This window comes from Bipolaris maydis (genome assembly GCF_028858645.1).
Source record: "Bipolaris maydis strain C4 unplaced genomic scaffold PSV08scaffold_11, whole genome shotgun sequence".
Lineage (NCBI taxonomy): Eukaryota > Fungi > Ascomycota > Dothideomycetes > Pleosporales > Pleosporaceae > Bipolaris > Bipolaris maydis.
This window is the reverse complement of record NW_027093867.1, coordinates 133,468-157,307: the sequence shown is the minus strand read 5'-3', so window position 1 is coordinate 157,307 and position 23,840 is coordinate 133,468. Positions and strand designations below refer to the sequence as shown.

General features: G+C 52.1%; 7 protein-coding genes across 7 annotated transcripts; 3 read left to right on the top strand and 4 right to left on the bottom strand.

The window, feature by feature from the left end:
* Positions 1–468: 468 nt before the first annotated feature.
* On the top strand, positions 469–2,199 carry PSV08DRAFT_372838 (uncharacterized protein; the record flags this gene model as incomplete). Its single annotated transcript, XM_014218605.2, has 2 exons — positions 469–481; positions 512–2,199. The coding sequence occupies 2 exons, from the start codon at positions 469–471 to the stop codon at positions 2,197–2,199; spliced, it is 1,701 nt and encodes a 566-aa protein (XP_014074080.2).
* Positions 2,200–2,396: 197 nt separating this feature from the next.
* On the bottom strand, positions 2,397–5,928 carry PSV08DRAFT_411212 (uncharacterized protein; the record flags this gene model as incomplete). The annotated part of the gene is made up of 5 exons (XM_014218606.1): positions 2,397–3,839; positions 3,881–4,318; positions 4,368–4,476; positions 4,520–5,211; positions 5,267–5,928. 5 exons carry the CDS (start codon positions 5,926–5,928, stop codon positions 2,705–2,707), a joined length of 3,036 nt encoding a protein of 1,011 aa, XP_014074081.1. The 3' UTR covers positions 2,397–2,704.
* Positions 5,929–6,942: 1,014 nt separating this feature from the next.
* Positions 6,943–9,596, top strand: PSV08DRAFT_378237 (P-loop containing nucleoside triphosphate hydrolase protein). The gene is made up of 2 exons (XM_066093344.1): positions 6,943–7,320; positions 7,367–9,596. Exons 1-2 carry the CDS (start codon positions 7,000–7,002, stop codon positions 9,218–9,220), a joined length of 2,175 nt encoding a protein of 724 aa, XP_065948647.1. The 5' UTR covers positions 6,943–6,999; the 3' UTR covers positions 9,221–9,596.
* Positions 9,305–10,641, bottom strand: PSV08DRAFT_316830 (mitochondrial 18 KDa protein-domain-containing protein). Its single transcript, XM_014218607.2, has 3 exons — positions 10,373–10,641; positions 9,659–10,265; positions 9,305–9,595 (listed from the first exon to the last, which is right to left on the bottom strand). Exons 1-3 carry the CDS (start codon positions 10,540–10,542, stop codon positions 9,404–9,406), a joined length of 969 nt encoding a protein of 322 aa, XP_014074082.1. The 5' UTR covers positions 10,543–10,641; the 3' UTR covers positions 9,305–9,403.
* Positions 10,642–10,853: 212 nt separating this feature from the next.
* PSV08DRAFT_316824 (uncharacterized protein) lies at positions 10,854–11,646 on the top strand. Its single transcript, XM_014218608.2, has 3 exons — positions 10,854–10,993; positions 11,201–11,325; positions 11,410–11,646. Exons 1-3 carry the CDS (start codon positions 10,946–10,948, stop codon positions 11,453–11,455), a joined length of 219 nt encoding a protein of 72 aa, XP_014074083.1. The 5' UTR covers positions 10,854–10,945; the 3' UTR covers positions 11,456–11,646.
* Positions 11,647–11,840: 194 nt separating this feature from the next.
* On the bottom strand, positions 11,841–20,568 carry PSV08DRAFT_411209 (glycosyltransferase family 2 protein). Its single transcript, XM_014218611.2, has 10 exons — positions 20,383–20,568; positions 20,306–20,332; positions 20,079–20,253; positions 20,015–20,026; positions 18,876–19,965; positions 18,255–18,825; positions 15,448–17,396; positions 14,130–15,391; positions 12,314–13,676; positions 11,841–12,218 (listed from the first exon to the last, which is right to left on the bottom strand). Exons 1-10 carry the CDS (start codon positions 20,418–20,420, stop codon positions 12,004–12,006), a joined length of 6,702 nt encoding a protein of 2,233 aa, XP_014074086.2. The 5' UTR covers positions 20,421–20,568; the 3' UTR covers positions 11,841–12,003.
* A 1,246-nt stretch (positions 20,569–21,814) lies between these two features.
* Positions 21,815–23,065, bottom strand: PSV08DRAFT_378225 (uncharacterized protein; the record flags this gene model as incomplete). The annotated part of the gene is made up of 1 exon (XM_014218612.1): positions 21,815–23,065. One exon carries the CDS (start codon positions 23,063–23,065, stop codon positions 21,815–21,817), a length of 1,251 nt encoding a protein of 416 aa, XP_014074087.1.
* Between the last annotated feature and the right edge of the window lie 775 nt (positions 23,066–23,840).

Below are 23,840 nucleotides of genomic sequence, written 5' to 3'. Positions count from 1 at the left end.
AATGCAGACTGCTCTTGGTCCGGTCGCTCTTATCCAAACCCTTTAATCTACTCTCCTTACTTTCTTCCTCTTGTGTTAACCAAGTTCATTAATGAATATTCCATTTTAAAAGCTTGTGGCCTAAAAACTCCAAATATGACCATCAGAACTAGTTGCTTACAGAGATCGGTGAAGCCTAGCTATGAATACAAGACTTTGCCCGAAGGCCGTATACGCCTCCTCGTCTTGCTGCCAGGACCCCGAGAAGCTGCGATCCGCTGTTCCCTAAGACCCGTTGCCTTGGCCGATTTTGAAGACAGATTTCCCATCAAGTCGAAATTAGAGCTTGGCATGTATGAAGCCCTTTCATATTGCTGGGGAAAATCGGAAGAAACTAAGACAATTGACTGCGATGGTGAGCCACTCGAGATCAGGGCCAATCTGGAAAGCATACTCCGCTATTTTCGATATGAAGACAGAACCAGAGTTATGTGGGTGGATGGTATATGCATCAATCAGAAAGACCTTACAGAAAGGTCACAGCAAGTTTCTCTCATGGGCATAATTTACTGGAAAGCTACTAGAGTACTTGTTTGGCTTGGTGAAGAAGACAAGAGCGCGAAGCAAGTCAGTGCTGGGAAAGCATTTGATTTCATACGCAGATGCAGTAGTTTTAAAGAAGCGGCGGCAAACAACAGACGTGGTCATCCAACTGCGATGCCAGAAAAGATAGAGGATATTCAGGGGGGCAAAGAAGCTGTCTCATGGGAGTCAGTTCGACGATTGTTCACTCGAGATTGGTTTACGCGAGTGTGGGTGGTTCAAGAGCTTGGCTTGGCAAGAAATGCGACATTCTACTGTGGAGATGCCTCAATCGATTTCTGGGACCTCGACGGCTTTTGTGAATTCCTCCTGTTTCACGCTCCATTGAGCCAAAGTCATTACAGACTCAATCTGCAAACACTCAATCTGGCTCTTAAATACCAAGAGAGCACACGCGGTAACCATCGATTGGAGTTTGGCAGCGATCCCCATCTTGCGGAAGATCTATGCGACGTTCTGGCTTCGGCAAGGGGCTTGGACTGTACTGATGCAAGGGACTCCGTATACGCCTTCTTGGGTCATCCCTCGGCATTCAAAAAACAACTACTGGATTCAGAGCCTTACATGTGGTACCCGCAGAACTTTTACAATAACAGACCAACTGTTATTAAGCCCGACTACAGCAATGAAACGACCGCTGAGGCTGTATACTTCCGATTTGCGTTTACAATGATTGAGCAACATGGACTAGGGATGAAACTCTTGCGGTACATTCAGCACAACGAGAAATCAATCGAGGACGTCCCATCAACCGAAGAATGCATCCCATTAACCGAAAAAGATACCTCACCACCTGAAGAAAATATCCCATCCTGGGTACCTAGGTGGAATATCTGCGAGGCTTCGCCATTTACGAGAGCTGTAAACTTCTACACTGCTGCTACGCGGTTGCCGTCCACTTCATTTGAAATTTCACTTGGTACTGAGTTTGAGCCCATTTCTCTCAGCATCAAAGCCCGTTACATGGGACCAGTGTACTGCTCAATGTTAATTCCATATGAGCAGTATACAAAGCATTCACCAAACAGCGAATCAGAAACTGCACAACCTCCCGACGCAAACGACGACTACTACGATCCTCTGGAAAGCATCATCGAGACCCTGGACGTGCTCAAGAATGATTTTGCTACCCAAGAGTACTGCGACATGAGAAGTCTTTCTGCCACCTTGACAGGAGGGTTGACATGCAACGAAGGGGAGTTACGAGAGGTTATCAATGAGAAGAATGCAACACAGCACTACTACGATTTCTGTGCATACCGCCACGCCAAGTCTCAAGATACCAGAAACCCTGGGACAACACAGACTGACTCCTTGACTCCTTCCCTCTCTCAGGACCATGAAAAAGGTGATTACAAGCGGTACGCCACCGCATACCTTGCCGAAAGCACCCGCTGCTTTCTAACTCGCGACGGGCGGCTGGGACTGGGACCGAGAATCACTGAAGGCGGAGATCAGATTTGGCTTCCAATGGGCGCCGACACGCCGTTCGTGCTGAGACCGCTTCACGATGGAAATTTCAAGATTCTTGGACAGGCTTACTTGCATGGCATTATGCAGGGAGAGGCAGTTGCGCATTTGACTGAGGATGATTTCGAAGTCGTGAAGCTGGTTTGAGTAATGAAAGATACCTGGTAATGGGGAGATTCAAAATTTCTTTTTCCAAGCTAAAGTGTTTTTTTTCTTGGATCTATCATATAAGTGAACTTGGTGGTTCTGTTGTAGTATGTGAAGTTTAGGTGCCCTTTGCAGGTTCGAGATAATTCCTCTTCTTAAACTCGTATACTTTTGAAATTGCATAGATGTACGAATTCAATTAACATCATCGTATTCCCTAAAATATCACCCATTTTGAAAGCTGAGTAATGCTCTTTACAAAGCAGTTGAATAATATCTCCCAATCACCTCTCATGACCAAATACCCCCTCTTCTAAAGGCTCATACATCTAGACCAGTCCCGCAGCAAAGAATGAAAATAAAAAAAACATACATCTTCATCGCTGCAACCTTTGAAAACGCCCAAACCAATGCATATCAAAAATACCTTCATACACCCAAAACACCAGAGTCTGATGCCCCTCTCAGTAAACCCCTAAGCCTCAAAAGAAAACACTCTCCCAAATCACAGCTCCACCTCCGCATCAACATCCGCCACCCTCTTCACAAGCCCCCTAATCTTCGGCCACAACTCCGGAATGCGAAACGGCTTCGAAATGGCATCATCCATCCCGGCCGCCAGCGCCTGGTCGACCTGCTCCATGCGCGCATTCGCACTGACCGCCAAAATCGGGAGGCGCAGAAACTGGCGGTGGGCAGGGTTGTTATCATTACTCTCACGGGACGAGGTGGAATAACGGTGCTTTGCCAGCGACGTGGAAAAGGGGTCGTTGTGGTTTGAGGATTGGATTGGGGAGACGGAGACGGCGGAGAGGCGGCGGAGCTGCGAGAAAGATGGCGAGGGGGAGGCGAGGAGGCCTTGGTGTTCATAGTCGCGGATCAGACGGGCGCAGGTCAGGCCGTCCATGATGGGCATTTCAATGTCCATGAGGATGATGTCAAGGTCGTGTTTGCTGGACTCTGCTTGAGTGGGGCTGTCGGAATCGGGCTGCTGCCAGTATATGCTGTTTTTAAGCCATTCGAGGGCTTCTTGGCCGTTTCCAGCGACGCTGACGTTCCATTTGAATTTCTCGAGTTGTTTTCGCAGGACCTTTTGGTTGACGAGGTTGTCTTCTACTATGAGGACGTTGAGTTTGATCATGCGCATGGCTTCTTCGCCGGATATTGCGTGGTCAAGAATGGGCTGAGTTTGCAATGCTCGTCCAACGATCTGGTCGGCTGGCGGATATGCCAGTCGGGTACTGATGTAGAATGCGAATTTCGACCCTTCGCCTTTTGCAGAGCTCACACCAATTGCTCCGCCCTGTAGTTTGGTGAGTGATTTGGAGATGAAAAGTCCAAGGCCCGATCCGCCATACTTGACGTGTGTTCGAGGTGTTGTTTGTGAGAAACGGGCGAAGAGTTTCTTCTGCTCCTCCATGGTCATGCCACATCCGGAGTCTTGTACTTTGAGCCACAGGAATGCTTTACGGCCATGTCCCCATTCTGGCTTGTCTGTGATACTGAGGTGATCGCGTTCATCATCGGTAAATGTGATTTCTTGCCAGCATTTAGGTGGCCTGGTCCATGACGCACCGATCGTAACAGTAATTGTCTTCCGAGTGCAGTCCTTGGTGAATTTTATAGCGTTAGTCCTAAGTCTGTTAATAGACATTTTAAATGATTGTTTAGTCAAACTAACAGCAGGTTGATGAGAACTTGTAAGAGGCGCGAAGGGTCTAGCATCGCCCACTCTATACCTTTGAATGTCTCGTCCACACGGAAGGTAAGTTTGATATCTGACTGGCCGCATTCGACCTCGAACATCTTTACAGCATCCGAGACTACTATCGCGGGCTGTACACGCATCGGCGTAATCAGGATCAGATCAGAGTCGAGCTTTGAAAGTGTAAGAACGTCGTCAATCACGCGCTTCTGGTGCATCGAACAAGACACAATGATCAGCAATGACTCGATACAGCTTCGAATCTCTGCCGAAACTTTTGCAGCATTCAGACTCTGGTCATGCGCTGTAAGTTCCCGAGATAGCAACTGCTGCAACGAAGCAATGACTGAATCAGCACATTGTATGACGGCGGAAAGGGGATTACGCAGTTCGTGGGAAGTCATGTCGATAAAACTGCCACAGTCAGTAAGTTCCCAAGGCACTTTCCGAAACATCGCTATACTTTTCTTGTTGCCGTTTCGCCTCCCATGCTTCCTCTATCCGGCGACGTTGAACATCTTCGGCCCATTTGAATTGCGAAATATCGAACAACGTTCCCATGATGCCTATCGCTGTTGGCAGGAGGATCCGGAGACTTATGTTAGTTTTACTTACTAATAACTTTTCCACTTTCGTCGAGCTCTGGATAGTTTGAGCTTTGTACCCAGATGTTCGAACGCATTCCGTCCTGGTTGACCCAAGTCTTTTTTAACCGAAACTGCACTCCATTGGACTTTCCACCTTTGAGCATGTTTTCCCAATCATTCTTGACTCTGGATACATCTTCCTCGGAGATGAGATCGAACCACTCGAATTGGTTCACCGGTGCATGAGCGTGACCAGTCAATTCGAAGAATTGATCATTTACAAAGTTCATGCCTATTGCAACATTAGTAAAAGTAAAACTATTAAAAAAACAAAACATACCACTCTCAGGAACGTAGATATATATTGCTACCGGAGATACCTGGGCAAAACGTGCGAATTTCATCTCTGCCATTCGTGCTTGCTCAAGAGCCTCCACCTGTGCTTGTGCTGCTGCCTGTGACTTTTTCTGGGCGTTGATGTCGATTGTGTTTCCAGCAATACTTACCAGTTTTCCTTCTTCGTCAAGAACAGGCACACAAGCTGAAAGCACCCACTGGGCAGTATCTGTTGATCCGGGCCGCGGTTTCCAACGCATCTCAAAAGTGACGGCTTTGCCAAGAGCCAGTCTGTTCCACATGGACATTACTAACGCCTGATCTTCAGGATAAACGAGGTCCATGAAGGAGAACTCTGAATGCTCGAGTATCCCAGGGTGAGAGCTGGAGGAGGTCAGTCACGTGATTCTACAAATGCTGATGCTGTCGTTGCACATACCTGAGCCTATACCAGGCCTCATTTGCATGTATCAGCTTTCCCGAAGAGTTGTATTCAAATACACCCACATCGCTCATCTCCATCATCGTCTGGATGCTTTCCCATCTGGCATTGAGGTTGGTAGTGGGCAGGTTTTTGAGCGATTTTGGTTTTTCAGGTTTGACTCGCATGACGAGATCCGTCCCTGAGCGTGAGGAAACCAGGCCTCGATCATTCTCAAGTTGGCCATTTCCATCTGCCTTTTCGTCGAGTAAAAGTTGATCTTTTTCCGGGGTTTGGGAGCTGATTGCTCGTATTATCTTCCAGCTGCGAGACCGGCCCGCGTACTCTACACTCCATCTTCTGCTGGAAAAGTCGTATTCTGGTTTAAAATCACCCAAAGCCTGTGTCCACGATCGGAAGAGGAGCGCTTCTCTGCCTTGAGCTAAGATAGGACCGCGCAGATCAAGTGCCCGGAAAGGCTTGTTGCCAAAAGCAATATCATATTCCGGTGTAATCTCACCAATCTTGATGACAAACAGCGGGGTTTTTTCCGACTCAAGGTCTTCCAGATCCAAGAGGCGAGGGTGGGAAGGATCGGCTGATGGCATCCCGATCCGATTTCGGCAATGGTTAACCTGACATGCGTGTGGAAGGGTTTCTGCAAATGGCTGCGAGTGCATGATATCCAAACATGTAAACAGCCTGGCTGAGGAGTAGGGTAGGATGTAGTTGTAGGAATAGATGAATGCCTTGGCGCTCCGCAGAATGTCGTGGCGAAGTTGCCGTTCAATATCGTTCCTCCGCTAGGGCAGACGAGAGCCGAGTCTTTGAGCTGGAGTTGTCGCCACAAACATTGACATAAATTCCGAACACGCGACGACTACACAAGGACAAGAGTGAGGATTTCTATGTGGTGGCAAAAGCAGATTGGCCAGCTCTAGACTGATTACCCAAGCGGTGTTGTTGGCAAAGCCACACCGGCGAACAGCTCCAGGCGAGGAGACATGGGAGAAACTGGCTGCAGAACTCGACCGATCGTAGATCGACTGGCTGCCTGAGATGTAGAAAACTTGACGGAGAAGCAGACGCGTGGCACCATTGGGCCTTGAGCCGATGGTACGGATGTGGCGCGCACGCTAGTTGCATCTCGACCGCCATTGTAGAGTGCCCACCCCACGGCGAGGCTTGCAGGTATACCAAGATTGTCTCCAAGCCGGCTCATCTACGACAGCCCTGCCTCCCGCCACGATCGATCCTTGCCCCTGTTATAGTGGATTTTTGTTCACGTGGCACCGTATTTTCTACGCTGCCCAAGACGAACTCAATCATTGCACATGTACTGACAGTAGCCTGTGTAGCTCGGTTGGCAGGAGGGGAAAGTTGGCGGAATTAGTGCGGGCAGAAGAAGCATTGCTTGGTGTGATGTAATGCCTGTTTCAACATCACTGAGACCCGCCGGAAGCAATTCCCTGTATTGCGCCGTGTTTCCACCAGGTAAACCTGACAGTCCATGTACATCAGCCCAATGGTCGTCATTTTTGCCTCATTCGGTGAGCCGGCTCGGTAGAGTTGTGGAAGACTTCGCCGTGGACGAACCCATTGGGCATCCCCAGTCACGTGCCCTCGCGTTTCCGATCTAGCGCGAGACGTCCTGAACACTACCGAGTCGTGTTCTTCTTCACTTCAGCCACGATCCCTGGTATTGACTGCGTTCTAAAACTGCTAAGCTCTTGTCACACGTGTCTCTCGGTATGAGTGATGACGAGTTTGGCTGGTCTTCTGAGGACGATGAATACCTCGCTGCCACTGCCGCTCTCGACGCCCCTGGTGCAAAACGGAAGCTCCATGACGACAACTGTAATAGAGTGCCATCGCCCAAGCGATCCAGATCTGAGCTGAAAACTGATGCAACTCCTTCTCCCAGAACTGCACTTGCGAATAAGATTCTTAGGGAACGCTTTGGTCTAAATAGCTTTCGCCTTGAACAGGAGAAGGCCATCGCACGAATTCTCGATGGAGGCAGCGCAGTAGTTGTATTCCCCACTGGAGGCGGAAAAAGTCTCTGCTATCAAGTGAGTCTGAATGTCCGGTCTCGAGACATTTGATTAATATCTCAAGGTACCTGCAGTTGCCTTTAGGTACCAAGATGAGGAGCTCAAACAGCGCACTGCTGGACACAGCGGTGTCACTCTAGTCATCTCTCCGCTGATTGCTTTGATGAAAGATCAAGTCGATGCTCTCCTGCGTCGTGGCATAAAGGCTGCAGTATTGAACTCTTCCATCTCACGCGATCAATTCCTGGCTGCACAAGATGATCTCCGGAATGGACGTCTGGATCTCATCTACTGTGCTCCGGAACGGCTCAACAGCGAGGGATTCATTGCCTCACTCAAAAATATACCTGGCGGTATTCGATTGCTCGCAGTCGACGAAGCCCACTGCATTTCAGAGTGGGGTCATTCTTTCCGCCCAGACTACCTCAAGATAGCTCGATTTGCTAAGGAAGCTCAAGTAGAAAGGGTCATATGTTTGACAGCGACTGCAACCCCAAAAGTCGCCAAGGACATTCAGAATGCCTTTGACATTCCCGAAGAAGGCCTGTTCAGAACGACAATGTATCGTCCCAATCTCCGTTTACTAGCTGAAGCAAACACCAAAGATGCCGATTACGTAGCCAAGCTCGTCGCCCATCTCAGAAAGCATCCCGGTGCGACTATTGTATACGTGACGATTCAAAAAGGCGCCGAAACACTGGCTGCAGAATTGCAAGTACAAGGGTTCAACGCCAAAGCATACCATGCGGGTATGCCCGCTGCAGTACGGTCGAAGACGCAAGATGAGTTTCTGTCTAGCACCGACATGATTGTAGTCGCTACCATAGCCTTTGGCATGGGTATCGACAAGTCTAATATCCGCAACATTGTGCACTTTGACATACCCGATAGTATCGAGTCTTACAGTCAACAGATCGGAAGGGCAGGTCGAGACGGCAAACCAAGTGTCTGCATGTTCTACCTATCCACAAAAGACTTTTACTTACGCAACATCTTCACTTACGGTGATCGACCCTCCCTGCGCTCTTTGAAGCTTCTGATGCAAGACATCTGCTCTCCAGCTCATGCACACCTCAAAGCCGGAGACACCTTCACTCTCTCTCTCCACACGCAAAGCCAAGAAACAGACATCAAAGCCATCGTTCTCGGCATCCTCTACGCCCAGCTGGAACTCCAATTCAACCTCTTCCGCGCCGCTGGCTCCCTCTACACAAAGTACATGTACATAACCAAAGACGCCGCCACCCTCCTCAATGATACCTCTCCCGCCGCATCCGCAATCCGCAAAGCCGCCACTAAAGCCAGCAAATGGACACACGTAGCTCTGGACGACCTAGCAGCTTCAACCGGCATCCCCCGCGCCGACCTCGTCCGCAAAATCGACGAATGGAACGAACGCGGCGCAATTGAACTCAAGAAAGAAGGGGTACAAAACATCTACCGTCTCGAGCGCCCCCTACCCCAGTCTCCCACAGAAATCAATGACATTGTACAAAAGCTAGACAAGAGCATGCAAGAAACCGAGACGCAGAATCTCGCTCGCACCCGCGCCCTCATCGACCTCATGACTGCGAAACGCTGTTTCGCACATAGCATGGCAGAGTACTTTGGCGACGCGGAGCGCAGCAAGGAGGAATGCGGTCATTGTACGTGGTGTGAGACGCATGTGCAGGTTTTGCTTCCTGATGAGCCGGCGCAGCCACCTGATCCCGCCAAGGTGAAGAGGGTGCTGGATGCGGTGGGGATTCGCGATGATGCGAGGATGCTGGCTAAGCTTGCGTTTGGGATTAAGAGTCCGCGGATGGGGGCGCTCAAGTTGTATTCACTTGATGTTTTTGAGTCGATGAATGTGTGTGAGTTTCCCGAGTTGCTGAGCGTGTTTACGGAGGCTTGTGAGAGGGATGGAGGGAGCAGGTGAGTAAGGCCAGGGTAGGATTTTGTTATTTACATACGCTGGTTCCATCCTTGTTTGGTCGTGATACCCTGTGCGTACAAATTTCGTAGAGTATTATATGTATAGATTGAGCGGATCGTATACTTTGTGGGTATCGTATTTACAGATAGATGAAGAGGAATGTCTCATCATGATTCTTAAGGTATTTTAGAGTTCCTTCTTCAGTTTGTTCGCCTCGGTCTCCTCTTTCCTGAGCTCCTTTGCTCCAATGACCGGTCTCCCCTCGACAGCCTTCTCGCCTCCAAACGTCTTGAATGCGTTGTAGAAGATCCATTCAGTTGCGTGCTCGACGGGCTCATCAAACACATAGGGTAGGAAAGGAACGGCCGCCAGACCCAACTATTATACATATGTCAGTAATCTTTCAACCACACACACATCGAACGATGAAATACAACTTACCCCAATCGGAGCCCAAGTCCTCAACGTCTTATTCTTTGCATCCTTAAGTGCACGTCCGGAATACCGGACAATGCTGTGAATGGTAAAAGCCGGCAATCCCATCGAAGCAACAGCCTGGAAGACCGCCCGCTGCGCCATCACAGCCCTGTAGTCCTCAATGGCCGGTATACGCCCTGGAACGACCTCTCCACCCGTCAGTGGACTAGCAGCACCACCATACTTGACACCATCGGTGCTCGTCGCATTCTTTGCTAGATCCTGCACTTTATCAAAGATACCCGAGCCAAACGATTTCCCCGTTGCCGCCATATCCTTATCTTTCTGTTCTCCCAGCGACTTGTCCGCGGCTTCGTCCATGAATTTCTCAGGGTGCAGCGTACGCTGGTTGCGGCAATAGGCCTTGTAGCCTTCATGGACGACATCGCCGGTGAGATAGAGCCAGGAGATACCGTAGGCGCCTTTCACTAGGTAAGGGTGGGCGACTGGACGGAAGGATTCGCCAATGTCAGAGGTATAGGCTACATAGCGGTGCGCCGAAAGCATGATTGTGCGGATGCGCGAGGCATAGGCTGCATAGCGGAGAGAGGTATCTGTTGTGTCGTCGCCTCTGTCATGGTGTGTTAGCTATCGTGAAGAGTACTAGGCAGAAGGCATCTGCGCATTGCGGTGGGCGTATGCGATTTGGCAATGGAAGGGTGGGATAAGGCAACATACTCGCCATCATATAGGACCTCCCACAGCTTCTCCTCATCATTGAGCGTATCCTGCAGCTCCTTGGGAAGCTGTTTCCTGGGCGGCGGAACCGAAAAGTCAGGACGCGCTCCCTGTCGCTCTACCGGCACACCATCCACCTCTTCTACCTTCTTATTCGCATCTTTAGCCATCCCGACACAATCGCAAGTTGTCAATCCAAAGTCTTGTCTACCAAAGGGTAAAGAACGTTAGTAAGAAAGAAAGACTGCGCACGCAGGTTTGATCATCGTACCACTATCAACCTCGGGACACCCCAGCCAGCAGCCAACCCACCACCTCAGCCTCACGTCATAATCCATTCCCCACCCCTCTACCATCCCTGTCGCGCAGCCACACCAGCCACAACCTCATCAGCCACATTTTTTCCGCCCGCCAAGCCACGCACCTCGTTCTTCCGACGCAGACCATCAAGCTCCGAACTGCAACGAACCGTTCTCTACCCGCCCGCCCGCCATCCATTGACGCATCCGCATCTCATATACTCCCTGCGCTTTTCCCCTCGGAACGGATCACACACCTTTCACTACCGCAAAGATGGTTGCCATGTACACGATTTTCGGCCGCCAGGTCGGATCGCACGTTGTATGTCCTTGTTTTCTCCATCTCAGTGCAGCCCGCGGCTGTAAGGAACAGACTCCGGTGGGGGGTTTGGGACAATCAATTGAAGGCATTGGCGTCTCCCACATGCAGTCGCAGCAATTGCTTCTGGCATTCCGGCTTTTTTTTCGGCGGGGATCAAGGGTTGGAATTGACGGTAGATGAAGAAGATGGCTAACAATAGACGAATAGCTTGCGATTGCCACGCTCGCCACCACATTCACTGGTGCTGCGCTCTCGATGGGCGGAAAGAAGGCCGAGGACCCGACTACGCCTCCTATCAATGCCAAGAGCAGCGAGGAGGAGAACTTTGTCAAGTGCGTTTCTCCATATATCTCCCTCTACCCACCTACCTGGTCATTGGCAGTGAGCAGAGAAACTAACCAGTCTTGTTTGTACAGGGAGTACGTCAAGAAAGCCGCAGACAAGGTCCAAGGAAAGCAATAAGCGCACCGTTCGACCGCGAGAGAGATATAGCAATGGTATAACCCCGTTGTGCGGTGGACATATACCTACCTAGCATACCACGGTTTCGAAGTGGGAAGGGGGGGGGATGTTTTTCTTTTCTTCTGTACCGTTAGACGGAGCAAAGAAAGGAAAGGTTGTGTAGATAAAAGAATGAAGCCGATTTGGGGATCGAAATGACCAAAAAAAAGAATCACATATCATTGTATACATATGTTTCCGTGGCTAAACCCTGGGTAGATTGTGCGTTTGTAGGCGATTCGAAAAAAAAACCACGACTAGACAGAGAGAGAGAGAGAGAGAGAGAGAGAGAGAAAATAGACGCAAGACATGGAAGGGAAGGGAAGGCGTGGGGGGGGGGGGGGTATCATTCGATACTACAACAACACAAAGCAAACAAGGCCAACAAAAAAACCTTCATCCATATGCTCAAAAAACAAAAAGGACGTCATCGACAACGCCATCCCTCATGCAAATCCATACCATACCCCCCAAAAAGAAAACGCCCTTTCCCCGCTTCTCTCTCCAACTCACTCACCTCCATGCTCACTCTCGTCGTCCTCCTCAAGCACAACCTTTTTATTCATACTATCCAGGACCTTGCAGTAAAACTTGACAGCCTGAGCACTGGGGAAGCAAATTTCTTCTGTGAGATAATCCGGGAGGATATCCAAGAGATCCTTGTCACGCTGTTCGTCGAGCAAGGGTTGGTATATGAATTCTGTTTCTTCTGCGGGCGAGGCGCCTGGGGCGACGGTGAGGTGAAAATGGAGGGCTTTTTTTTTTGTACATGTCAGCTTCAATCGGGTAAAGGGAAAGGGAAAAGGAGGAGAAACATACTTCGACCCCGACCTGTTTGAAGACAATCATAGACATCTTCTCCTTCATCTGATTTCTTGACGCTCAAAACGACCAGGTTGGTCAAGTCGCTGTACAGATCGACTTTTTGGCGTGCCAGGGTTGCTTCTTTTGCGGCTTCCATGTTTCCAGGGAGGACGACGCCGGTGGTACGGGGTTTGACGGCGCTGCCTGGCACCGTCTTGACGTCTGGTTGTATTGTTGATGAGGAGCGAGCTGCTGCGAGTTTGGAAGAGAGCGTCTTATTTTCGTTTTGTGCGGCTGTGAGGGACTCGGCGAGCTTCTTGTTTTCGGCGGCGAGACGTGCGGATTCTTTCGAGGCGGCGGCTAGTTCTTTCTTGAGGGAGGCGAGGTCGGCCGTGCGGGATTGCGTATCGGATACTTGCTGTTTAAGAGATTTGATGACAGCGTCTTGGTCTTTGGCGATTTGGTCTGTCCGCTTCTTGAGTTGATCAAAGTTGGATTCTTTCCCTGATGATGCTGCTTCCTTGAGAGCTTCGTACTTGGCTGTCGTGGCGTCCAGCTTCTTCGTGAGATCCCCTAGTTTCCGGCGCATGATGGGGTCTCGCTCAGAGTCTGATACGCTTCCTGTCCTCCTTACTCCAGCAGACGTCCGTCGCGCCCTACTGTTCGGTTGTGCGTGGGCTCGGCGCGCAAAAGGCCGCACTGGTGGTGGCATACTCTCTGCTATCTCCTCTATCTCTATCGACTCTGAAATGTCCATGGTTTCTGTGTCTAGCTCTGGCTGTGTCTCTGGGATGGTCATCTGCTCCGGCTCGGGTTCGGATTCGAGTGCGCGCTTTGTGCCTCTTGACTTTGCGGTTGTCTTGGATTTGGTCACCTTCTCTGTTCCCTCCTTGACTGCGGCTTTGCGCCCTCTCTTTGCCGGTGCTGGCACCGATTCCTCCTCGCGCTTCTCTTCCTCTTGCGCCTTCTTTGCTGGCCTTCCTCTCTTAGTCGGCTTGGTCTGTGGCGCTGGCTCCTCTTCCTCAACGTCTGCCCCTTCCTCGCTATCGCTTCCGTTCGCATCGCCATCCTCTGCCAGCGCCTTGCCCCCAGCTTTTGTAGTCGCTTTCTTTACAGTTGCTCCATTACTCTTCTTCGCAACTGTCGCACTAGTTCCGTTTGTTGTGCGCGCTGCGGGCCGTCCCTTACCAGGCGCCTTGGTCGTAGAGGCGCCCGTCTTTGGTTGCGCAGCGTTTCCACGCGCTTTGCGACCTGTCGCCTTGGTGTCGCCGTTGGACTCGGGTTTTTGGACTGCATTGAGCTCGTCTACCGTCATTTCGTCTTCCGAGGCGGAATCGACAGTGAAGGAGATGTTTGCGACTTTGCTGCGGGGCGCCATCTTGTTGTCGCTTTGAAAATGTTGCGTGTGGTGGGCAAGTCCGTGGCACTGCTTGGGTGTTTGGCGGGATGATGGTGGAGTAGCATGCATGTAAACATGGCCCGAGCGTCGTTCCCAGGCACAGCGCGTCTCTTTGGATTTTCTGCATGTGACCATGACGGGACTATGGGAAACGACAAGTACATAGTTAAGTAATTTGTCTTGCAAACTATTTAAAAAAAGGCTTTCATTCAATTGGCGAGCATTACTCATCGTCATTAGTAGAAACTATATACATATGCGCGACATAACCATTCGCGTCTCCAGGTTCCAGGTATCATTCCAATAATTCATCTCCATAAAACAAAAAAAATCGCCCACAAAAACAGCTTACTCGTAAAATTCGTAAACCTTGTACTCACTTTTCACATTACTTACCGTGAGAATTAAAGCAGGGCCCGTCTAGCGTCCCACGCTGCTGCCACCCCAGTTGCTAGGCGCCATGCTACTAAGCTTGCTTGAGATTGTGCTGCCTGAAAACCAGCTGGATGACACGCCGCCACCGAAACCAAACTTCCACCACTTGTTCCTGCCATACTTCCTGCCACCACCAAGACCAGTCCTGTTGCTCTTCTTGTCGTCAATCTTGTCCTGCCACTTGAGCTTCGTCTCCATGATGGCATGGATCGAGTTGATGATGAGGAAAGTGGTAGATCCAATGGCACGGAAGACGGCGAGAGCAGCGACAGCCCACAGGATGAACGTGAGGTAGAAGTTGTTGGTGACCTTGCGGTTGCCGTAAGCTTCACTGATGGACATGGCAAGAATGGCGTTGGAGATGAGCCAGATGACAACCATGTATGTACGCACAGCGCGGTAGTAATCTTCCTGCTGTTGCGATTCCGAAATCGGGGGCTCGGGCACTTCGACGCGGTCACGCAGGTTACGAAGCGCTTCATCGTAGCCACTGTCAATGTCGAGTTGCTCGGATGGCATCTCGAGTTCGACCACGTTCTTTGTCTTTGCGCGGGCATCTCCAAGATCTGTCTTTGCCACGTTGTCACCCTTGGTTCCCCATGTAATGTCGTGCGTGTTGCAGAAAGCGTATACCTGGAGCGTTGCAATGTATGAAGGCAGGAGAGCAAAGTATTGCGCGCTCGAAGTAAACATGTGCCAGGGATCCAGATACATAAACGACATGAGAAAGTAGAGGCCAATAGTGGTTGCTGTTGAGATGATGAGGTTGGTAAAGGTGTTTGAGCCTATCGACTTCTCGGCTTTTGGATCTTTGAGCTGGACAATGACAATGTAGAAGGAAGCAAAAGTCGTGTATGCCATGATGATGCCATACATGACCATACTCCAGAAGAACATCTTCTTTGCACCCTGAGGTCGGTTACCCATGGACAGGATAAACTGCATGCAGATGAGTAGCGTGCATGTGTAACGCAAGATGTAAAAGATGTATTTGCCAACGTTGTGTCCGAATGGGTCCATTTCCGGATCAGCGAGGGAGCCAGCAACGAAGTAGAAGGTGAGGTAGAAGTTGGCCAGGGAGAAGAAGGTGAATAGCAGTTGGACGAACTGATAGACAAACTCGATGTGGAGGAGGATCTTGCGCCAGATCGTGTGGTCAGTGGCCCACACCTGCTTCCAGTGGAGCAGTGAGTACACGGCAGCAAAGAAGGCACCGTTCAGCCAGCGACGACGCTGGGAAATGAACTCGGGAACTGCGTCTGCAAACATGTTAGTAGATGATGATGATGCAGAGAGCAATGAGTAATCGTCTTACCTGGCACATCCGTCTCTCCGGTGGCCGCCTTGACATACTTCAGAACCCATTGCTCGCTTCGCTTTGCCACAAGCTCCCAACACAGAATACGATCCTCAGCCAAGTACATGTTGGCCGTGAACACGTCTGCATCTTGACCGTGAAGTGTCTCTCCCTTGAAGTACTGGCTGAGGGGACCATGTCCAGTGTGGTCGTTTTGCAACGCGTGATAGCGATAGGCCGACAGTGCACCTGGCAACACAGTAATATAGCCAAAGACCGACTCCAGCGGCTTGTCGAGAATGTTGGACATTTTGTACTCAAAGTTTTGCGATGCAACTAGCGGGTTGAGAAGACCGAGCCAGGCTTTGCCCTTGCCAGCTTTGATCTCACCAGCTGCTCCAGCGACCGAAGAGTCTGTGTCAAAGGCCTTCCACAAGTGGTAGAGCGCTTTGGGGCCTGGCTTGGTTCCAACATCGAGCAAGATGCAAATATTGGGGTTGAGCGCGCGTCCAAAGGCATTGAAGAACCAACGATGCGAGTTCAGTTTCTTGGAGTTTCGTTCCTTCAAGCAGAAGATCATCTGGCATGGCACGATACCCTTTTCGGCTCCCTTGAACTTGAGGTCGGAATCCAAAGAGACTTGGGTCGTGTATTCGTAGACGTGGGCTGTGACTTCCTTCTGGTTGACGTGGTTCTTCGCAATACCCTCCTGGAAGCAGCCCATGGCAGCAATGGCGTCCAACGTTCGAGGGTGAACCTTTCCACGACCATCCGCGATGATGCACACGACAATCTTCTGCCATCCGTCCTTGCCCCAAGTTCTGGATTTCATGCGAGAACAAAAGTGGCTAATGTTCTGCATGACACCGTGCATGGTACGGGTAAAGTCGATTTCATTCTCGTTGTACATGGTAATGGCGATGAAGACCTCTGTCTCACGTGGGTTGCCAATGTTCTGGCGCAGCTTGTAGCCACGGTCCACAAAGTCGTCGGGGTCGCAAGTAACGGCCGTATATCGCATATGTGTAAACTCAATGTCGTCTCGTCGCGGAAGGAAACTGTAGAGAATGGTGGGGATCTTGCACTCGAGAATGAGTTCACCGTTGATCAGGCGAACCTCCTTCTTGGTCATGACTGCGTCTCGCGCACCACGTCGGGCCTGTGCACCATCTGGAGCGGGTCCGTAGTGCTCTGCCTTTTCGTCTACTTCGGTGTAGACGTCTGTATATGTGTCGTCGGTCAGATAAGAGTCTCGCGAGCGCAACTCTGGTCGGTCGTCGCCCATCTCGGTGAACGGGTCATCGTCGTCATGCATGGGTATCGAGCGCATGTCGCTCATGTCCATGGTGCGTTCCGAATCGCGGGAAATGGGCCTTCCGCCAGCAGTAAACAGGGGCTGGGGTGGCAATGGCCGCTGAGGGCTGCCTGGTCGCGGACTGCCATGGAGGTCGTATGGCTCGTAGGAATTGACTGAAGCAGGCGGTCGCGAGTAGTCGATTGATGTGCGCGTGGGTGAATATGGTCGATCTGGCGATATCGACCGTCGGTAGGGGACGTAGTCGTCATCAATTGGAGGGGGCATGTTCGGGGCATTGTCCATTAATGAGGGTGTCCTCGACAGGCTGGATACTGAAGATGGTGATGGGTGGTACATGCGCGATGTTGGCTGGGGTTGTCTGTGAGAATGATGGGTCGGTAAGTCTGGGTCTTGCAATGGTGTTGTTTTTGAAGGCGACATCCAGCCGATGGCTTGTTGTCTCAATGATTTTCTGCCTGCTGAGTTGGTTTGCGCTGGCGCCGCACTCCCAGTCGCATTGAGCGCATTGCCAGCCTCACGCAAGAAGTCGTGGATTTCGGCCTCGGCCTCCCTCTGCTTGCCCGCCTCAGAGGGCGTCATGCGCGCGCCCAGGGCAGCAGCGGTGCTGGTTGCGGACGACATGTTTGAAGTGTCCTCGAAGGAGCGTCTTCTGGTACAGGAATGAGATTGAGTCCACAAACGTGGGACGCAAGTGAGGGTGAAAGTGAAGAAGAAACAAGGAAAACTAATACTCACGACACATAGCTTTGGCTATCGTCTACGTTTGTCAACAAACGCATGGTTGGGCCTCCTTGGAGCTGAGGGGAGCCGTCTTCATCGTCATATGCAGGTGGCCGTCCATAGTGTGCACCACCTGGGGTGGTGGGTCCGTTCATGATATGTCGGTGAGTCGTGAAAAAAAGGAAAAGAGAGCCCAAATGTGGTAGGAGCGTGGTGCTCTCTCTCTCTAGTGTCACTCGAAGAGCTATTGAGAAGTCGGGAATGCTAAATTAATGTTTCTGGGGAATCGATGCAGTCGCTGAGCTCTAGAGTTAATGCGAGGCGGCACATCCGGCGGTGTTGTTTCTTCCACGGTTGTCGTGCCAACAACTCGGCCCAGCCCTAGAGCCGCCAGGTACGGCCCCCAGACTCGACCCACTTCTGGCTTAGACCGTTGCACACCAGCATAGCAACCACTATTCGTCCGGAGCCGCGTGGGACGGTGGCACGCTGTCGTGGTCAATTGGCTGGGGATCGCCGTCCGTTACACGGTTAGCGGGTGTGTGGTTGTCCTGGGAGACGCCCGATCCGTCACACCGTGTACGATTTAGGGCTGAAGCACGTCATACCGGTCCATGCATGTGTGAACAGGGCGTTTGCAGGATACTGCGGCGTTGTTGAGAGACAGCTGTGCATTAACGTGCAGAAATCTAGATTTGCTTCTATCTACGTCCTGAGAATACCTGCAAAATATGCTTCTACCCCCTCGAGTCCCGCCTCGTCGAGCGTGTCAATGTATCCTACGTACTGGTCTGGTCTGGCAACCACAACGCATCCCGTTTCTCTATCCACGCCGTATTTCTTGTATGCATCTGCAAATGCTTCGTAGTAGTTGCCATCATCCACGTACACCGAGTCATAGTCCCATCCAGTCTTGGGATCAAAGGGATGCAGAACATCAGGGAAGTCTCTTAGCAGCTCGACGTCGAGGCGCTTGGATGAGTGCAGTGTGAGCACATCAATGTCCTTGATGAGCCGCGGAGCCAGGAGAGGCGATGATGAGAGGCGCTGGCAGAAGCCCTTGAGGCGACTACTCTGCTCTTGGTTGACCACATTGCCGGCAAAAACAATGATGCGGAATCGTCCATCGCTCTTTAACTTTTGCTGAAACTCCCATGCCCGACCGTCTGACTGATTGAGGACCTGGTGGCTCGGGAAACGCATACCTATCTTCGTCTCCGAGGCGAGTTCTTGCTTGCCAATGATCTGTGTCTTGGACGACACGTCTGTTCCATCGCCCTGTTCCGCGGCATTGCCTGGTTTGCCCACTAACATGCTCGTACCGTAATCGACCGAAAGGCCAGCAGCGAATAGACCGCCTGAGTCAGGTCAGCAGCATATTTTGTGGTTTTAGAGAGCCATCACTTACCCTTGAGGAATGCCTGCTTGAACTCCTCCATGCTTACACCCTCTTCATCCATGAGGTCCTTGGCCGGTCGGCCAGAGAAGAGTCTTGAAAACTTGTGGTCAAATGCAATGAGATCCTGGGCAATCCGTCTCCGCTCAGACTGGTACGTTTTGAGTATACTTGGTTGAGCGACGCCCTTGACTACCAGTCCCAATTTCCAGCCCAGATTGTAGGCGTCCTGCATGGATACATTCATACCCTGTCCAGCCTTTGGGGAATGTGTGTGGACAGCATCGCCAGCCAGGAAAATGCGGCTGTCACGGTCAAAGTTCTTGCCCACTCGTTGGCCGATTTGGTATGCGGTCCACCAGTCGCAGTATTCATATGTCAACTTGTAGGGCGCAATGATTCTTCGGGCTGCTTTGATGATGGTATCGGGTGTGATTTTGGACCTGTCTGCCCGTCCACTGGCATCTGGTTTGATCTCGGTGAGCTGGATGTACAGTCTGGTGAGCTTGTTCTCCCGCGGAATGATCATCATGGAACCTGAAGACGCGCTATGGATGGCGCAACGCTTCCGAACATCGGGAAAATCCGTGATGGGAATAATGTCGAGTACACCCCAGATGTGGTCTGTTGGCTCTCCTTCAAGCTCAAATCCCAGCTGCTTTCGGGTCCAACTGTGTGCGCCGTCGCACCCTACAACATATTTTGCTCTTACAGTCTCTGTGCTACCGTCCTTCTGTCTGCTGTTTGCGATTAAATCTTGAGTGTCATCTTCTGCCAAGTTGCTCCGGAAAAGGCCGTCATTGATGCTGGAGCCGTTGCTCTGGGCAGGCGTGGCCTCCTCTTCGGTCAAATACCGCAACTGCACAGTGATGGGGTAGTTGTCCGGTGAGTGGTCATTTACTTGGTCTTGGTCGATATGCAGCGATTCAGGGAGCACTCCACGCTCTACACGTAGGGTATCTTTTGAATGCTTCTTGATGTGATCTAGAAAAAATCGTTCGATACGACCTTGGTGGAGGACACACTCCTTGAATCGCGAGATTCCAGGAACGACATCTGGGACTTGGTCGGAACGACGTATGACACCGTCTTGGCCAGGGTTCTGTGCATGTTAGGAAACGATTGAAAGAAGTGGGTTTTCGCAAACTTGCCCACATGCAAAACTGAGAGGTGGTTAGTCAAGTCAAACCAAGCCAAGTCGGTGAACGGGTGTACCTCGATCAAATGGTTGGCCTCCTTCCACGCTCTGTCGGCGAAACCAAAACTGTCAAAGATTTCCAGACTACGCAGCTGCAACCCATCTGCCTGTCCAGCGTAAATCTTGGTGCCTCGCTTGTCGACTATGCGGGCATTGATGCCACATCTTGCCATCCAGGTAGCAAGCATCAGACTACACAAGGTCAGTCACTCACATAGCGCAGTTCAAGAGGAAACGTACGCACCCTGCTGGACCAGCACCGATGATTAGACTTGAAAGCTGTTAGCCGTGTTCCAAGAGGCTCTGAATGAATAGACTGACACATCGCATTTTGACTCTGGCGTATCCGAAACTGTCATGATGAAAGATGTTTGCTTTTGTTGATGTGCCTTTGGGTATCGCTGTATTGGTGCAATCAGGTCAAGGATGTTGTGTTACCCCGCTCTAGTAGTAGTAGTAGTAGTACTAGTGTATGATGCGCATAGGATTCAACAACACACTTCCAGGGTCACATTCTTATAGGTATCCGCAACCAATTTGATTTAGTATCCGGGTAGGCACAACGGCAGTGGATATCAAGTGGATTGGTAGTTCCTACTACATTGCGAGGACCTGATTGCGATAGGTGCGCGACTACCCCACATGACATCAAGTTTCACCGAAGGCCGGGCGGGGCGCATGGCCAGTGGAGAATTTACCCGCAAATTCCGATTCGTATATTTGGGGGTGAAGGTGCGGGTCTGTGACATGGTGCAGGGCAGTATTCTAGGCTTTGTCAAGGCTTTGTCAGGCACGCATAACAGAGATGGGGCGATAGAGGCTGACAACGATCTTACAAACCACCATATGCCACATGTTTGATTTATGTCTGCCCCACAAAACACAAGTACAATACGAGAGAAAGGCATGTGCAGTCAGAACACTGGCATTGCCTGCCTCTCTTGCTTGTGCGCAGAGAAGGTCTATTCTAGCAAGGGCGGATTATCATAGTTAGCATCTTAGTCACCTCACATACGACCGTACGAAGAGAGAAACCCAATCTGCCCTCAGCCTCGTCCGTAGGCATTTCTAAACTTTGGTGGTTCATGGAGAAAAGGGTTGAGCCGGAAATTGCACATGTCGTAAGCAGCGCATGAGGCTGGCATGAGCATGGCATGAGGAAAAGTCATGATTGTAGATTCAATGTAATTATTGGTCTTAATAAGCCGCAAAGTCGGATAAGGTTCAAGCCCTGCTGGACGATATGCTTCGCAAGCTCGCGTAACCTCAAACGTGTTGTCCTATCATAAGAGTAAGACGTACTACATCTAGGTTGTCGTCCAAATCCTTGTACCGGACGAGGCCATGCACTAGGGTACAGGAATCTAACAAGCACTTTCAAGAGAGCGCAAAAATGATGTGTACATGTAAGTATCGAACGATTCAAGGGCAAAGCAGAATGTTAGAGTTAGTGATTGACCAAGTGAAGTTTAAAATCAACAGGTCCTTTTGTTGAAGTTTGTGTCTTCTCATGTGTGGGTTTGCCCACAAGCATGGCTTACGGAGTGGCTACAAGACTTTTTGCCCGTATCACAGTCAGACTGACACTTGGCCTCACAGCAGGTCACATCCAACATGATTTCATCATGATCATTTCCATGAGAAACCGGGGTATCATGCAAAAAAGAGAAAGGGACGAAAGAAAAGTGAGCAGCGCGCAGGGCCCGGTTCGATATCTGTGTGGCTGCAGAGATGGATCACGGGTGGAAAGAAACTAGTAGTCGTGGTCAAATTGGGGAGGCTGCAACTTGTCCAAGTACTTGGTCACTTGGGTGAGTCTTGTGTTGATGCTGGAAAGAAGCCGAGTCTGCACTTTAGCGCCGTTTGCTGCAGCCCGCTCGAAGCAAGCATGGGCTTCCTTGAGCTCTCTGCGGGCATTGGACAGACGCTGGATTCGGCCTGAAACGGGGATGCTGGTGTTTGCACTGATTCGTGCAGGAAATGCAGCATCGCTGTCATCGTCGACGTCGAGTGTGCCGAGGGCAAGGTCGCTGATCCACAGAGCAACGTTGGCACGCAGCTGGAGAAGATTTGCCTGTTTGTCAAAGGGCGGTGACGCAATGACTTGGTCAAGACGCTCGGCAATCTCGGTGGCCTGGGCCAGCTCGTGTGTACGGATTGCCTCTTCGTTTGCGCCGGAGTCATCCGGTCTTTCAGACGCAGCGCTGTCGACTGACATGCTCCTCGGCGTTACGCATCGGTTTGCACGTTCTTGCTGCAGCTGCATCTTTGCACGCCTGCTCTTCTCGCGCACCTCGTAGATCCACAGCGAGAACATGGGTGGGTAGAAGACGCGCTCGTCGACGGCATATGGCTGGGTTTTCCGGGTTGGGTGCTGGACGATGAGACGCTCGTAGTAGTTGCGGGCCAGTTCAAAGCCCTCGGGGGAGAAGGGTCCATTTTGACGAGCCGGCTGGGGCTCGTCGTGCGAGTCTGGGCGTGGCGTTTGCGGGCTGCGTCGAAGAAGAATCTCGGCGCCGACGCCCCAGCGGTTGTGGTTGCGAGGGTCGACGTGGGTTCCACCAGCAATCTGGGTGCGCAGAATCATGCCCCAGGCCCGGCTGGCGCGGTCATAGTCTCCGGTGAGCAGACACGAGTGCATTAGTGTGGAGAGGTTGTCGAGATGGGTCCTTTTGACGTCGTCGCGGGCGTCGTGGGCCCGCGGGTGCGCGGGAGCGGCGTCGACGGCGTACAGGTGGACAGGCGGGCTGGCCATTTGCTGCTGGATCCCAGTGGAGCCATGGGGCTTTTTGAACGTGCTGGCAGGCGCATGGGGGAAGGGTGGTGGAGGCACGTCGTGTGCGCGGGCGGGCAATGGGCCTGCGCCACGCAGCTGGGCTTTTTCCGGGGCGGGCGAGTCGGCGGGGTTCCTGTTGGAGGGTGCTTGTGCGGGCCTCTGGCAGTGGGCAGCGCGCAGAGAGGCGGGCGCGGTGTGCTGGTCGCGCAGGTGGGTGGTGAAGTACATGCTGCATGGGTGTCGGGGGTGTCGGGGGTGTCGGTGGTGGTGGTGGTGGTGGTGGTGGTGTGGCGGTGGTGGTGTGCCGGGCGCAGGCGGGCGTCGGCGCGGGCCCCCTGGCGGGCGACACTGCAGCCCGGTGTACGATAGCAGGACTCTGGCAGCAGCAGTCGGAGCCGTGGGCGCGGACGAGGCGGTGAGAGGGTGAGCAGGAGGCGCCGGGGCGGCAGAGGACAGGAGGCGACGGGGATGGGCGCAGAGGGAGGGCAGGCGGACGAGACAGTCGTCTCTTCGCAGCGTCAAGCTGTCGCGACCTGTTTCATGGCTGGCCCGCCCGGGCAGAGGCAGGCCGGGCGGGCAGGCGCTAGGCCGCGTCGGGCATGGCCGGTCCCGGGGCTGCGCCATACGCCTGGCTGGACTGTCCGCCTGTCCGCCGCCTGTCTGCCTGTCTGTCGGCGGCCTGATCATCGTGACTGTCTGTCTGCCTCTCCGCCCGTCTGCTGTCTGCAAAGGCCAGCCTCCCATCTCTCCCCCGCCCGATGCCCTCGCACAATGGGCCAGGCACACTCCAGAGGCGCGACTGACGCCCCATGCCCGCCCCGACGACGCCCGCGCTCGTGGGCGCCCGGCCTGCTTGCCTCGTCCTCGCCCTCGCTGCCGCCCGTCACCGACTTGGACACGACCACCACCACGACCCGCCCCGACGGCCGCTCAAGAGCCCCCTCGCCCCCGCCTCCGCCAGCTTCTTCCCATGCCCGCTTCTCCCGCCGCCTGTCCTCGCACC